Source organism: Aphelocoma coerulescens, chromosome 2 (assembly GCF_041296385.1).
Source record: "Aphelocoma coerulescens isolate FSJ_1873_10779 chromosome 2, UR_Acoe_1.0, whole genome shotgun sequence".
Classification (NCBI taxonomy): Eukaryota; Metazoa; Chordata; class Aves; order Passeriformes; family Corvidae; genus Aphelocoma; species Aphelocoma coerulescens.
In genome coordinates this window covers 144,816,932-144,832,837 of record NC_091015.1, presented here as the reverse complement: position 1 = coordinate 144,832,837, position 15,906 = coordinate 144,816,932, and the positions used below count along the sequence as shown (strand labels likewise).

Genomic DNA, 15,906 nt, shown 5'->3' with positions numbered 1-15,906 from the left:
GAAACATTTTAGGGTCACTTTTAAGGGGAGAATTCACCACCATGATAGTTTAAGCCACAGGACCATTGGAATCCGTGATTGTGTACACACAATGCCACAAAAGTTTAAATGAGCCTAAAACATCCTGCACTACCTAGCCAAAACCTCTCAGGAATCACTGCCTACAGACTACACAATTCAATCTAAAGGAGGATTATGCAATCATCTTCACATCCAGTAGGAGGCAATAAAAAGTACGCACAACTTCAAAAAAATGCAAGATACCCAGACTGCACTGCTATACCCTTTGCTTTCCAGTAAGGCTCCCGAAAAACCTGTCCATTCCTAGCAGTACTGCCATGAATGACTGCAGGGGTGATGCCCACAGAGCCTTTCGTGTGGTGCGCAAAGGATGTGGCAAAGCCCATCCGTGCCAGCGCCTGAGCCAACCTGAGACTGGCCACAGCCAGTGTGGGGTACAGAAGTGATGCCACAGAACAGTCACTCCCGTCCACTGCACACCTGGTAAATCATCACATGAGTGATGTTACTGCGGGGCTGCTCGATAGCCTAATAAAGCCCACTTTTGGCAACTCCTTGTAACACACATTTTAGTAGAGACTTCAACAGAGATCCTCAAAAGGATTAACAAGTTCTCGGGAAACCCAGTGGGGATGAACCGCTCTGGAAAGGAGGGGAGGATGCCCGCTCTCCACCACGGGCCTGCCGAGCAGGGGGCGCGGGGCGCCCGTTGGTGCAGCACCGGCCCGGGGAGCGCATCGCAGGCACGGCCCGGCCCGGCACGGCCCGGCAGGAGCCGCGCTGCCCCTGCTCGCCCCGGGGCCGGGCACCGACCCCTCCCCATTCCCTGCCCGGGAACCCCCTGCGCCCCGGGGCTGCCGGCACCCAGGGGCGGGGCTGCGGCTCCCCGCGGCGGCCGCGTACCTGGTGAAGGCGAAGGCCATGAGGCTGAGGATGGTAAAGCTGAGGAGGGTGATGGTGTGCGGACGGTAGAAGAACTCCAGTGTGATGTCCTCCACCTGCTGCTCGTTGATCATGCGGAAGTGCAGGCGGTAGTTTACGTCGTCCTTGCTCAGGGTCCGGCTCCCCACGCACGACGCCATCTCGGCCCCTCTCTCCCCTCGTCTCAGAGCAGCTCTGGTTGCGCGGCGCGGCTCGAACCAGCCCGGCCGCCCGCGCCGCGTCCCGCCGAGCGCAGCCGAGCGGGCCGAGCCGGGCAGCCGCGCCCGCCGCGCCGAGGGGCGGAGCTCGCCCTGCCGCGCCCCCGCGGCTAGGGAGGGAGCAACAGGGCGCGGGAGGGGGGGAGGCGGAGCCACACAACAGCAGCAGGCAGAGAAGGACGCTGCGGCCTGCTCCCCCCCGTTTCCTCCCGAGTGGTCTCGCCCGGGCTGGGCGGGCAGCGGGGCGCACACGTGGGCCGGGCCGGGCCGGGCCGGGCCGCGCGTTGCCGGTGAGGCGGTGGCGGCTCCCGCTGGTCCCGGGCCGGTCTCGGGCACTGCCCTTTCTCCCGCAGGCTGCGCGCAGCGGCTGCCGGCGTGGGGAGCGCGGCGAGCGCGGCCCAGCCCAGCCTCCCCGCTCTGTGGCGAGTGTGCGGTGACGCGGCTTTGCGCGGAGGGCCCCGTCCCCCCGGGAGGGTTAAGGTCCTGGCTGGGCTTCCCCCGTGCTCCCAAGGGGACAGTTGTTGTGCAGGGCGGCGGGCGGTGGCCTTCAGACCTGGCTCCTCCGTTTGTCGCCCGCTCAAACCCTTGAGGCAGCTACTGGTGCTTTGTAGTGAGGAATTGCTGTAACAACCAGGGGATTCACGCTGCCGACTCTGCGGCGAGGCTGGCAGCGCCTGTGTCACTCCGCGCTCCTTTTCTCCCAGCAGGATGCTGTGCTGAGGTGCAGGATGGCTGTGTGGGCTCGGCAGGTCTCCCGCTGGTGCTGCCTGCTGAACTCGGCCCGTGCTGTTGAGTTTACTCGGAGGCTCAGGAGTCGCGGCTGCACCGCACAGGCCTGCAGTGAGCTTGCCTCTCTGGCTGTGCTGCCCGCTGGAAAGGAGGATGTTCTGTGGAGACTGCAGGCATGCAGGCACGTGTCTGTAGGAAGCTGTTCCCCGCCCGACAGCGCCAGGGATGGATCCTTCTCTTCTCCCGAAAGTAACTTGCCTTCAGTACAGCAGGAACAAGGAAAAGCAGAAACATTACCTGATCTGAATGCAAAAACACTGGACGAAGGTAAGAGGCTTTAAGGGATACCATTTCTCCCGAATCTTCAAATTATGTTTTTAGTATGCTGGGATTTAACCCCAGCTGGGTTCTTCTTTTTTGGCCTGCTTGCCTAGAATATGTATCTGGAGTTCCTGACTTTCACTTCTTACTAGCTTCGTAGTTAATTCAGATTTTTATGGTCAATGTAGCGTGCAAAGAATACCTTTAAAGTGATATAAACTGTATAATGTTTTGGGTAGAAATGTAGGTCTGGAGCTGCCGTTTGAAGGACTTTTCATAACCCTACCTGCATCAGCTCAGCGTTTGTCTTTTCCTCACAGATGTGCTGGTACAAACAAAAGGGTTTTGGTTTGGGGTTTTTTGGGTGTTTGGTTTTGGTTTTTTCATTTGAGCGAGGCTGGGAGATTCCACGCCTCAAGCAGCTCACACAACACAGCCGTTTGAGTGATCAAGAATGAACAACAGGAGGCAGCAGTGTAAAGCCTCCTTAAGCACTGCCCTGATGAGAAATGCTCGTCCAACTGTCTTCTGAGGAAAGGAGAGGAAAGGAGATAAACACGACGTTGCCTTGGTGTTGTTGCCCTGAGGAAATTTACTCACTTTTTTTTCCCTACTTCTATCTAAATGAGGATTATAACATTTCCATTCTTTGAAATTACTTTGGGTATGCTGAGGAAACTTGCTCTGAATTACTAAGCAGCCTTGTATGTTCAGATTCTGCTTTGAGCCCAGCCAACTTGGACTGTACAGAGCTTATTTCTGGGCTGTTTCAATGCTGCAGTGGAGACCTGTGTGTGTAGCTGGTTCTGAAACAGTTCTGGTCCAGAATGATGGGTCAGCCAGCTTGTGTGTGGCTGCATCTGTGGTGCAGTTTATCCACATGCCAGATTTTTATCTGCCAGCAGACTGGCTGGAGAATGTGTGTGTGTGTAGCATTTTGCCCAGTTGACAGTCTATATAATGGAATAAACACAATTGATAACTTCTGGGGGTTTTGGTAACTTGAAGTATGATTCCCAATAGGAAGTATAAAGACCTTAAAGTGGCAATAAAAGACAGGCATGCTTCTGGAATTGACTATATTGTATATTGGTTCAATCCTCAACAAGTTGAAAGAAAACACATGATATTCCTATAGATTCCTAGAAAGCTCCTGTCTAATGTGTAAACGTTGCTGAAAACATTTTATTGTGCTTTTGTTTCTGAGGCTGTGAGAAAAAGAAGTGACAAGACCTTCAACAGCTATCGAGCTAGTCTGTGCAACTCTTCCTGGAACATTAGGCACATCCTAATTACTTTGGAATCTGCATGAGTAGAGTTCTGGTGTGCCTTTGTTTTCTTGACATGCAAGAGTGTTACCCTGGTCTCTAGGAAGCCATTATACAAAGGTACAGGGCACAGAAAATCCCCTTCCTGAGGAGTTTATAATCAGGGCATCTGATCAGTAATCAAAGTGATGATTGAGGTGGATGCTAGCAGCCAGCCTGCAAATGGTAATCTTAATCTTAATGCTGTGAGCTCCCATCAATGGAAAAATAGATCTGTTTAGAGAATTTTTTTTTTAAAGACACTGAATTCTATGACTTGGAACACTTAAGGGGAAATAAGCATAATAATACTTGCTTTGAAACCTTAGTGATTAGGAAATTGTTCATTTTGCTATTAGAGATACTGGCAGTCAGCTGCCTTTCTGTAATGGATAAGACATGATAGTTTGGCTGGAGTTGGCTATGAAAGTTAAAACAGCTGCATTTCAGGCATCAGATTCAGGAAAGCCACAAAGTAGTGGGCTTGTCAGGTTATGAAAAATAATCTTTGCAGTAGCCTTTTATCTGGCTATGATCAGGCAAGAGTGCACTTCTGAAGACATGAAAGACCTTTTGCAGAAGGTGATGTGATCTGTTGTCTGCAATGGTCTAGGCAGCAGGATGAAGGCAGGCTTGCTGGGTACTACTCTCAGATTTGGCCATATGAGTAAAAGTTGATGGGCAGTGACCAGGAGATGGAACAGAGACAAAAACTGGAAGTAGAGTCTATGTTTTTATGTTTTCAAATAATAGGTTGGCTGTTTATCACATGTACAGTGTTCCTGCATTTTGAAAAGGATTTTAAGAGATCTGTGTAGCATTTGGTAGGAGCAACTTTGTCTTTCACAAAATGCATTTGGGTCTTCTATATTTGTTTCTTAGACTGGGATGACATCCCACCTTCATCTGCTTTGGAAGTGATTTCCGAGGAAGAAGCTGTACAGATCATTGCAGAACCTCTTCTCCCCATTCAGTCTTCCACGCTCCGAGATTATGTTGATCACTCAGAAACCCTTGAGAAACTTGTCCACCTAGGTATGTGTGATTTTGTTTGTGTGGTCTGCCTGTGACAGGAGCTTTGGAGATCTTTTGTGCTTTGCTCTTACCGGTTACCTTGTAAACTTGAAAATGGGAACAGTGACCAATAGCAAAAAGCAACAGAATGTTATCCAGGGTAAATGGACAAGAGAGGGGACTGTGTCACTAGCAATGCCATACTACTGGGAAACAAAGCTGGCTGGTGTTAGTCCCTTTGTACTGTGGGTGATAGAAGGAGGCATCTCCCACAGCTTCAGGAGGTGGGGAGCACTGTGTAACTTAATTGGTCTTTCTTCTTTTGGTCTGGTTAAGGATGCTTTAATTTGCTGCAAAAGAATTTGCAGCTCTCCATCCTTGGAAGGAAGGAAAGAGAATGGTTGCTATGCATAATCTTAGGAGCGAGGGACAGCACACTGGAGAGGCAAGAGGGAAGGGATTGAAGAGGACCTTACTTCTCATCAAAAAACACTTGGACTACAGAGATACCTGAGTTCAAGGTTGCTGACCACCTTGTTGCCCAAACATGCAAGGAAGACTAGAAAGAGGTTGGAGAAATTATTATTTGAGAGGGGGAATCTGTCCTCATGTGTAGTAACAAATTGCTGTGTGTGAGTCAGTATACACAGTCACTTCACTGCAAAATTGTCCCCTTCCCTTTTGTAACAGATTGGGAAATTTCATGCACATGTACTTCTGTGCAACAAGAGCAGGTCTCTAAATGTGGCACGTGCAGGACTCACTGCAAATGTCTTCCTTCAGAAAATAAACTCAGCAAAAGCTTCTAAAATGACTGCTTATTTTATCTGGAGTCTTTCCACAATAAACAAGGTGTTGTGGCCTTGCTGTGTTGAGCAATAAAAGTATGCAAAATCAGTGCAAAAAATTGAGTAGTCCTATAAATTCCAACATGCCTTTGTGAAACATTTACAGAAAGCAGGGTCTGTGTTTAATTAAAACAATTTCTAATTTTGTTTGTTGTAGGGGTTGACTTATCCCAAGTGGAGAAACGTCAAAAGGCAGGTCAGCTCTTACTGACCTTGGACTTTGAAAAAGATGTAAAAAAAATACTTCTGTTTCTTAAGGATGTGGGTGTAGAAGACAATCAGCTGGGACCTTTCCTGACCAAAAATCCATATATCCTTGCTGAAGACCTGGAATCTTTAGAAACCAGGTGAGCCTTTTAAGTAGTAGCAGGGTGTTAAGCCCCTTGGCTTGAAGATCTGGTTTCCTAGTTGGCTTAACCTTGTCTGAAGGAACCTGTGCTGCCTCTGTTCTTACTCAGTCTCTGGCTCTGTGTTCTTGTGCCTCCCCATCTGCTGGCACTAACGTGCTGGTATCATAAGTCAGCACCTTCATCCACCTGAAAACTGCCTATCAACAAATTTTACTGCTTATTCCTGTCTCTCTGCCACAGGGGAAGCAGTTTGCCATCTTAGGCCACTTGCTTTACTCATGTCAGCTTTCATTCCAAAATGTCATCCCTGAGGCTTTACATAAATTTGTAGAATAATATTAAACTCTTCAGTCACAATTTGAAGTCATGAATTCTGCAATAAAAGAAGCAGACCAGATCTCTTCTGTGTTGACATCTAATAGCAGCAGGAGGTTTTCGTGATGTTTTTTTCCTGTTGTCCAGCTGAAACTGAACACAGCACTACAATGAACTAATTTGTGTGTCTGTGTTCATTCACACTTGTATGGCCCTAAACTGTTCTTCAGTCCTTAAAATTAACTTTTTTTTATAATATTACTCCAAATTCAATGTTTTTTTTTTTTCAGAACAACTTGTGTGTATGTACATGCCTTTCTTAATGAACTCAAAACTTCCCAGTATTCAAAAATCCCAGAGAAGAAAATCTGTTGTCTTGGCTCTTGCAGGTAGTAGCATTTCTGTCTGAAACAGAAGTCTGGAAGTACAGATATTTAGAAACAGGCACATGAGTAGACTCTTGTATAATGTAGACCTGACTTCTTTCCCCTCTGTTCTTCTAACCTCCTGTTCAGTAAGTGGCCTTTCAGAAACAATATTAAAAAAAAAAACAAACAAAAAACCCTGTGTCATTTTCCAGCAGTAGTTTTGAGTCTAGATATCAGAGCATATAGCTTATGCTCTTCTGAAGAGAGGTGTTTTTTTGTGGTTTTTTTGTGATAAATATCCTAACTCTTCCATGAAGTCATATTTTATTTTCAGTGACACTCCTGTGGTGGTGGCCGGTTAGTGAAGTAGGGGCTAAACAGAGCAATCTGATTTCTTGCTAATTTTCTGCAGTATGATTCTTCAGTAAGTTTGCCACTGGTGAATGCTTTCCTGCAAGCTTTAAAGTAAGTGTGCGGTAAAGGCTGTGAAGTGAGTGTGTCTCAAATAGCTGTCTTTTGAAAGCTGAGTATCACCTTTGCATAAACAATTCGGTGCAGATGGATGTGGTATTGGTTACATCACTCTGGAATGTTTTATTGCTATGGATTCCATGTTGCCAGGAAACAAAACACAAATTTCAATAGGTTTGGCATTTGACTTCAGATAAACACTGTAAAAGTCAAAACATTCCATAATTCCTAACAATTTTGACAGTTGCAAATCAGTGTCTGTACTGCAGCTGCACCAGATGCTTTGTTTTACGCTGGTGTTAATGATGACTTAAAACTGTTAACATGCTACATAGAACTGCTGATCCCTGTAGTAGAACGAGGGCTAACCTTGGTGCCAGCACTCACACATGTATCTCAAACTTTTGCCAGGTTGGATAGTTGTGTTCCTTTAACATACTAGTTTCTAGAGTTAGGTTGTTACAATCCTGCCATCCCTCTTTTAAGTTTCTTGCCTTTCCAGGAAGAAATGCTTCAGGTGTGAATTTTAATGACTTGTTAACAGAAAGCAAGTGGAGTCAGGACAGACGAAAGATTTTACTTTTAATCTGTTCATTTAGCTGTTTCTGGGATGCTTGGAAGCTGTACCAGTTCCATTGTCATTGTCTGGAGCCTAGGCTGCTACCTTCTGTGGTGGAGTGCCTGCTCAGTTAGGAATTGGTCCTCTAGAGCTTGTTCTTATATCTTCCGTCTGGAAGTTTTTGGCTTGTGATAGCTTCATTTTTGAGGATTTGTGGAAAGAGGGAAGTTGTAGTGACTGGAAGGTAATTTTATTTTTTTTCTCTCCACAAGACATGGTTTAACAGAGAGACCATTTTTTGCTGAATATCTGCTTCTGCAGAATATTCTGCAATCCATTTAGTATTTTAATTACTACCAGATAAAACCAATTCTTGTATGCTCTAAGTTGATCTGACTGCAAATATTTCTCATATTGCAATTACTCTTGTATATAACCAGATGAAACCTCTCCAAATTGTACTTTAGTTTTTTATGTGGTGGTATGTGGATAAATTGTGTCTCTTTGTGTGCTGTATTTCCCCTCTTCATTCCTTTTTTTCTGGAGCTATGGTAATCATCTACTACAAGTAGTACTTGATATAGGATTTCACTTTCACTGAATTCAACAAAGTTTGGAAAAAGTTTTGACTTGGAAAGAAAGAAAGAAAGCAAGCTCTGCTAAACATCAAAACTTTAGTCAACTCCTTTTGCTTTCTGATGACCAGATGTTTGTTACTCACTCATTAGACCAGTGACTGAAAGTATGGACCTATTACAGCAAACGTAACTTCAGCTGATAAAGAAATGTATTTTTCGACAATATTTCTACACATAGCATCATTGTATGATATTGCTACTCCAATGCAAAACAGGGATGTATGAGGTATAGTACTCCATCCTTTCAGCAGTAGAAATGGAATTCATTAAAATAGCAAAATGCTGTATATATTTTCTTGTCCATACCCTATGATGATCTATTAATGTGTTTGCAATCTAGGAGACAGGCTGGTAGTTAAATGTAGGTTAACACAGTTATCTGCTTAAGTACAGCTGGAAGGAATTAAAATCTGTCTTCAGTATTGACATTCTGCTCTGAGGTTTATTTTACTTCTAATTAATTGGAAGGGAGGGTATTTTGCTTTTACGATAACTGCAGATTTCACTCTAATTATTTTTGGCAGGGTTGCATGTTAATGCTAGAACATCTGTCCGTTTATAAGATATCACTGAGGAATTTAAGCAAGTACTGAATAAATGGAGGCAATAAAATTTTCATCACAGGATTTTATTTTGTTTTTGTTCTCTTTCTAGAGTGGCTTACCTAAAATCAAAAAAATTTGGTAAGTCAGAAATTGCTCAGATGGTCTCAAGAGCTCCATATTTGCTGTTGTTTTCAGTGGAAAGACTGGATAACAGACTGGGTTTCTTCAAAAATGAACTTGGTCTCAGTGTAAAAAAGGTAAAGACTGAAGTCTTTAGGTATTTTTTTAGTGACAGTTGTAAGGTCTTGCAATATGAATACTCCAAGTGTTTGGACATTACCAACAAACACGGTGTTATAATCAGTAATGTCACCAGAGGGTTACAGGAGGGTAACATGGTTTTAACTGTCTGTGGAAGTGATATGGACACCTAACACTCAAAGGACCTGAAGTACAGTTTCTGAAGATGACCTGCTACAGGTTAGTGTCAAATAAGCATGTGTATGTCCAGTTTTATTATTTGAGGTGGTTCAGAGGACTGAATTAATTACTGAAGCAGCAAGCAGCTTTTTTAACTTCTGGAAAATTATTTGGTGCTCTTCATCTCTTTAAGATACTGTAACATACTTAACTCATTATTTAAAAAATACTCTAATCTGTGAATATTATATCAAGATAAATGCCAAATTATATGCTCAGCTCACCAAGAGTGACCTCTGGGTTTGCTCATGAGTGCATACCACATTACGTGCTTAGCAGGTATTCAGCACCTTGCTTTGGGATCTTCAGGGGAGGTAGTAGCTGCGCTTGCCTGGAGTGAGTGGGTGATGTTAGTTGTGTCCTGCAGTAGGTGGGGATTGCAATGAAGGTCAAATTCCAAGTGGAATCTGGAATTCTTCTATTGGCTTCTATTAGCTGAGCAGCCATAGCTGTTACAGTGCCTGTTGCTGGCCTTTCCATGTTTGAGGTAAAAGAACTCCCCAGAAAAGGGTTTAGTCACTACCTTGTACTCAGGGTGGATTACAAGCAATCAGACACCTTAGGGAATGTGGAGTAATTTCCTGTAGTGCTGTTAAACTATGGTCTAACTAGATCCTGAAGTTAGCTCCACTGCCACTGGAAAATCCTTTTATAGCCTCTATTGTGTAGTGTGTTGTTTATTTTTTCTAAAAAGATGGGAAGAAACAACTTGAAAGCTGAGAGAAAATGGGCACTTGAGCATACTTTCTCCTTTTGATGCATGCTTTTACTCCCTCTTCCTGTCTGTTTTACAACAATTGTATTATTTTTTGTTTTCGAAAAGAACACATTTGAGTAATATTTTGCATCTTAATATACTGCTGCTTCATGCAAATTCATCTTTGGTGTACACAAAAAATAAAATACATCCCTCTTCCAGCTGCAAAAAAAGTTTATATAGGATCTTTCTTTCACAGATAAATTTACAAACAAGTTTTCAGTAATACTCTTTCGTTTGTGTGTTTTTTTTCTGATTGTAGACAAAGGATCTGGTAATTCGTCTTCCAAGGCTACTGACTGGCAAATTAGAGCCTGTAAAAGAAAATCTTCAGGTGAGCTTATGAATAGATATTAGAAGTGTATTGTATACCCATATAGTTTAAGAGCTGTCAGAAGATAAAATTCCTGGAGGGGATTGTGCACAGAAAGAATTTAATGAAATTATTTTAGTGGTGATATAAAATAACTGAAGATTTTGTTAAACAATTTATTTTCCTCTATAGCGTGCAAGCTTACCCAATACATGGAGCATTATCTTAGTCTGTCTTCTACTGTGATGTAGTGCCTTCCTGCCAAAAGTTGCTATATGATGACATAAATTGTTACCCATTTTTTAATGAGTAGAAAAATACTCAGTCTTTTTTTCTCCCCCTTAATTATTATGGTCTTTTTCATGGATTGTCCGTAAGTATTTAGGAGCAAGAAATGTGCAGTTGATTCTTTTTCTCCTGGCAGGTAACTAGTCTGCCAAAATGTGCATTTGACACCTATTGTCTGATAGCAGATGGTCGTTATTAACAACTGTTGGGTAAATAACTTCAAACCCATGGGGACTCCTTTCCCTTTTGAAAATGTAACCATGTATTGGTTTAATTACTGTGCTGTAAAGCCATTGAGGCCAAACAGCATGATGTAGTGTAACAATTTGTGAAATTCCATTATCCTATAACAAATAACTATGAATCAAAATGTAAAATTTTCAGACAGACTCTCTGCTCTGAAACTATTAAACGCTAGAAATCTTGCAATCTGAAATGTGTGTGTGGTAAGGGAGGAGACTGGAAAGTAGCAGACTGTTCTAATTAATAGTGCTTTCTTTTTAACATACAGTGTTTCCAAAGGCTAGGGATCCATTATTAAAATTAATGTGTTTTTAAGATCCTCAGTTCTATGTGACTATCTTGTTTACCTACCAAGAAATACGCAGTGTAGCACCTCTCTTTTTAAAATGTGTGAGAGAGGGAAAGAGAGGAAGGATTTTTAGGTCCTCACTGTTGGAATCTACTATTTCTTAAAAGCTCAAGCCTTTCAAGGGGTTGGATTCAGAATCTGTGTTCAGACCTGTATGTCCTAAACTGGTGGTGGGAGGGACAGCACTTGGAAAGTGAAATCGTGTACCAACAGCTCAGAAATGATCAGGTTGTATCCCTCATTCTGAATGGACTGTTATTTAGAAACAAGTGCTGTAGCTGATAATGCTTGTCATAAGATACTAGTCGTGGACTAAATGTGCTGAAGGATGGCTTAGTCCATCCTCTGAGGGTTGTATCAAGCACAATTAGAGATTCACTGACAGGGTAGAACCTGAAAGCTTGCATTACTACTGCTTATTGTGGGAATAATACATACTTTGTTGAGTATTGTTGAGGCTTACACAATAAGGATATTAACATGTGTCGCGTAGAGAGTTATTGAATATTAAATATGATTGCTGTCAAACTGAGTGCAGTCAAAGCAACTTACACTTGAGCTCACCGATCATGTCAAGAGGGAGCTGTTTCACATCACAGAGTAGAAGATAAAAGCTCAAGATTCTTGCCACAATTACCTCTACTGTGGGCCCAGCTTTATATCTGCTGTGATTTAACACGGGGGTTTTAACTCCAGTTGTGTACCTTGATGCAGGAAGTTACCCCTGCCAACTCAGGTCCATGGAAGATACCACTCATGGGCAAACACTTATTTTCATACTTGAATGCTGTCTTAGTTGATTGGTATTTCGTGTGGTGCACAAATATTTATAAAGCAGAAAAGTTAAAACCAGGAGTTAAAAGACCTGATTATAGTTGCCTCTAGAAACAATTCCCTGTAAGTCCTAAGGTAAATTTGAAACCTGGATTCTAAGGCCTTCCCTTTGAATTTTACAAGCAGTTTTGGAAAAGAGCTGCAGTCTTGGCACATCAAACTGGGCAAACAAAAACACCACCTTCTTGCCATTCGAAGTGCCTTAGTTCGATTTGAAAGTCTGGTTATGTTAACTGGCAAACACACCCACTTCATGACTGAAAACAAGCTGCTTGTAAGTGTCACTGGAGGATAGAAGAAATGACTGAGTTAACAGATACTCTTGTATGCTGAATTCTTTCTCAACAACTCAATGAATTGCTTGCCATTCTGCACTTTGGGAGGAGTGCTCATGAATTTATTGAAAAAATGTGTTTTGTTTTCCTTTTGGGAAATCATAATTGAAGTCAAAGCAGTCTCTGAAAAAAGACATCTTACTTTAGACATTAATGAACTGTAGAATAAATTGAATACACCACATATTCTACACATCTCTTAGGTTCAGCAGTCTTAAGTTGAAGACTATAGAAATTATACTCCCTATTATAAAAATGTAACTTGGATACATTAGCAAAAGAGGCAACACATTAGCAAAAGTAGGCGCTGGCTATTTGATTGTTGTTTTACAGAGCTCAACAGCTTCACAAGAAGAAAGTCTCTTGACAGCTTGGTATTGAAAATTATAAAAGACTCCTAGGAGAGAATTTTTATGCTTGTAACTGCCATACATATGGAGACACATTTTTTTTCTTCGTATCTCAGACAAGCTGAAAAATACATAACATTCACAGCAGTCATCTTTATTTTGGGGATATTCTATAAACAAATTACCCTTTAATCCAGAATGATAAATAATTTGCATTGTCTGACTTGAGAAGAACTGGACTGGCAGATATTACTGTGGTTTGCATTCTTGTTGCTGTTTGACAAAGGGTAGAAGAATTTTGCATTAGTTTATTTCAGTGGTGCATTAAAATAAGCTAAGTTTCCTGTAGCTGACTTATGAAGATAAAATTGTGCTCTTTTTCAGGTTTGTCAAATTGAACTTGGTTTTCAACGTAATGAAATTCAACAGATTGTGTATAAAACTCCCAAGATTTTAACTGCAAGTAAAAAGAGACTTAAACAGACATTTGACTACTTACACAACATAATGGGTATTCCCCACCACATGCTTACTCGCTTTCCTCAGGTGAGCTGTTAATCTGGGAATAAATTGTAGGTGCTCTTGTCACAGCCACTTCACTAATGTGCTGAAGGTGGAGCTTTGCTGTATGCAGGACACATGTGAATTCTTCAGCTAGCCTGTGGCTTTTACTCTAATTGGGTAACTTTTATTAGCAATCCAGAAACCATTGAAGGTTTCAATGTGGAAGAGCTGCTTTTTTCTCATAGCATATGTGACATCACTACCCCCAGTCTTGTGAATTTGTAGGTTTTCAACAGAGGTAGTCATGCTCATCTCTTCTGTATTCATGCAAGAGAGATTACTGCCTACTTAGGGGTTTGCCTGTCGTGAAATCCTGCCTAAGAGACACAAGAGAAGACAGATTATGCAGGAGCTCTGTTCATTAGATTATATATATAAATATATATATATATATATATATACACACACACATTAACATTTCTTTTAGGTCTGTCTACTTAAAAAATAAGCTTCAGAGATTTTAGGATCTGAAAATACAGTGTAAAGGTAAGAGAAGTTCTGTCCTTTAGGCAATCAGATTCTCATTGGTCTTCTTATTGCTGCAGCAATTGCTAAAATACCACAGGATTGAAAATAGATTCTTTTCCTGATTACTATTTTGGGGGTTTTTTTCTACCTCCTCATTACTGTTACTTCCTCACAAATTAAAATCTGAAAGTCACTTCATTCAATGCTGACATGCAGTTGCACTATCTTCTTACCAGGTAAAAATGAAAGCACAAATTACAGCTTCTGAACAGCAGTAATTTTGTTTCTAAAGCAAGTCCAATAGACAATCTAAGTGGCTAGAAAGCCAAAATTGTATGGGGGAATAAAACCGTTCCTCAGGATTTTGATTATCTTGCTATTTAATATACCTTTAGTTAACAAGCATGTTTCCTCTAATGCTCATCTGTGTCACTTTGCCCTCCTTGATCTGCAAGTGGCCACAAATTTTGCTCACTTCCTTCTCAGTTGTCTTATTGTTGGCTTTGTGGTGGTTCACCTCATTATTTTTCTTCCCTTTGTTTGGAAGGGTAAGTGGAGAATTTCCTCTCTTCTTTGTTCTTGGCACAGTCACTCCCTCTCTTTCCTGTTCTTCCCTTTCATCCTCAAAAACTGTGAGTTCCAGGATACAGGTAGTGCATGTCAGTCTGTATATGGTTGGGCCTCTAACTTGTGCATTCACAAATGCGTATTTGTCTCCATATGTACTTGCTTCTATCCTGAATGACAGTAATGTTGAAAATAGGAAGTATACAGGATATTTTTTGGGGTCAAATTCTCTCTGATGTTACAGCTGCTCTTGTAACCATTCTTTCTGTCAGCTATCTCCATAAATGGTGGTTAAGTGTTGTTTGGTTGGTTGGGTTTTTTTTGTTCTCCTGTCTTCTGACTCCCTCTTAAAATTCAAGGAAGGCAGAGGAGGAACAGTAGTTTTGGTTTTCCCTCCTTTTTCAAATTAGTTTGCATCCTCATGGAATTCTTCTTTCATCAGTGTAGTCTCTTCTTCTAGTAAAATCTCTGCTCGCTCTGTGTAACATTCCCATTTGCACCATTATCTCCTCTATAGCATCCCTCTCTATTCAGTTGTACTGCTCAGAAATGAACTTAGATCTTTGCTTTTATGACTTAGCTGTGCATCTCATCTTCCGCACTTCCCTCTCTTTTTAGATGTTCTGCTGATTTCTTTTGTGTTTCCCCTACTATTGTTCTCAGTTTTGACTGTCTAGATTTTTTTTTTGTGTGTCAAGTATCTTCAAAGGTAGGCATTGCTGTGCAGCAGAAGACAAATGGTTGTTTTGAACCACCACACTGTGCCTTTTTGGCTGTGTTATGATGACAGGAGTCACAGCCACTCACCTTTGCCCTTGCCACTGTGCTATTTTGTTGTTTGTCTTATGCCATGTGGTCACCTCTTCATTTCATCCTTGTAAAAATGCTCATTTGAATCTGTCTGATGCTACAGGGAAATGCTCCCTGTTTCTGAATATCTCTCTCCACTTTCATGGCTTTGATTACACAAAAGTAATATAGTTGTTCTATAGAAACAACTCTCAAGCACAGTAGGTTTTTTGTATCACTCCCTGTTTCTGTTGTGTGTGTATGCCAGCATATTGTATTGAAGTATTTTTTTTAGAGTTTAGATAATTTATGTGTAAATGTAACTTACCTGGTGTTTGACATAAATTAAAAGAAAATAAGTATATTATTTTTTTCTTCCTAGATCTTCAGTTTGTCTAAAAAAGGCTCTTATTTTCAATGCCTCAGTCTGAAATTTAGACAACCTAAAAACTACTTCCCTTTTTTCTTCTTAGGTTTTCAACTCAAAGCTATTACAGATCAGAGAGAGGCATATGTTTCTTGCATTCTTGGGAAGAGCCCAGTATGACCCAGCACAACCCAGCTACATCTCTCTGGATCAGCTAGTATCCTTGCCTGATGAGGTGTTTTGTACAGAGATGGCCAAAGCTTCTATGCAGGACTTTGAAAAGTTCTTAAAAACACTTTAATTTTTTACATGTGTTACTAATTATAGAATTAAGTTAGGAAATAAACATACTTTATAAAACTACTTCCCTTTAAGGTCTCTTAACTTTTTAATTACTGGTTTAAGAAGTGTGTAGGATTTAAAGGCTCACAGTGATACTGATAGTAAATTTCAGAAGGATTGAGTGAATATGTTGATTACTACTAATGCAAGCCTTGTAATTAATCTCTAACTTAATTCAGAGTGGATGATGCAGCATGCTAACTGAAAGGTAAATTCATATGGATTCTTCTTTTTT

General features: G+C 41.7%; 2 protein-coding genes across 3 annotated transcripts in view; one reads left to right on the top strand and one right to left on the bottom strand.

The window, feature by feature from the left end:
• Positions 1-1,243, bottom strand: part of PTDSS1 (phosphatidylserine synthase 1) — a 30,614-nt gene extending 29,371 nt beyond the window's left edge. Inside the window, exon 1 of one of the 2 annotated variants that reach the window (XM_069005187.1) lies at positions 925-1,243. In XM_069005187.1, coding sequence (XP_068861288.1) covers positions 925-1,103 — 179 coding nt within the window. In that variant the 5' untranslated portion in view covers positions 1,104-1,243. The remainder of the gene's footprint in view (positions 1-924) is intronic. The other variant, XM_069005186.1, reaches the window with a different exon arrangement.
• Positions 1,244-1,540: 297 nt separating this feature from the next.
• On the top strand, positions 1,541-15,692 carry MTERF3 (mitochondrial transcription termination factor 3). Its single transcript, XM_069005188.1, has 7 exons — positions 1,541-2,216; positions 4,400-4,552; positions 5,537-5,726; positions 8,735-8,882; positions 10,125-10,196; positions 12,959-13,120; positions 15,436-15,692. Exons 1-7 carry the CDS (start codon positions 1,889-1,891, stop codon positions 15,628-15,630), a joined length of 1,248 nt encoding a protein of 415 aa, XP_068861289.1. The 5' UTR covers positions 1,541-1,888; the 3' UTR covers positions 15,631-15,692.
• Positions 15,693-15,906: the final 214 nt, after the last annotated feature.

Coding starts and splice junctions, on each gene's coding strand:
- MTERF3 (XM_069005188.1), top strand. CDS start 1,889: ATGGCTGTGTGGGCTCGGCAGGTCTCCCGCTGGTGCTGCCTGCTGAAC. Junction 5,727..8,734: donor CTGGAATCTTTAGAAACCAG/GTGAGCCTTTTA, acceptor TTCTCTTTCTAG/AGTGGCTTACCTAAAATCAA. Junction 8,883..10,124: donor TTGGTCTCAGTGTAAAAAAG/GTAAAGACTGAA, acceptor TTCTGATTGTAG/ACAAAGGATCTGGTAATTCG.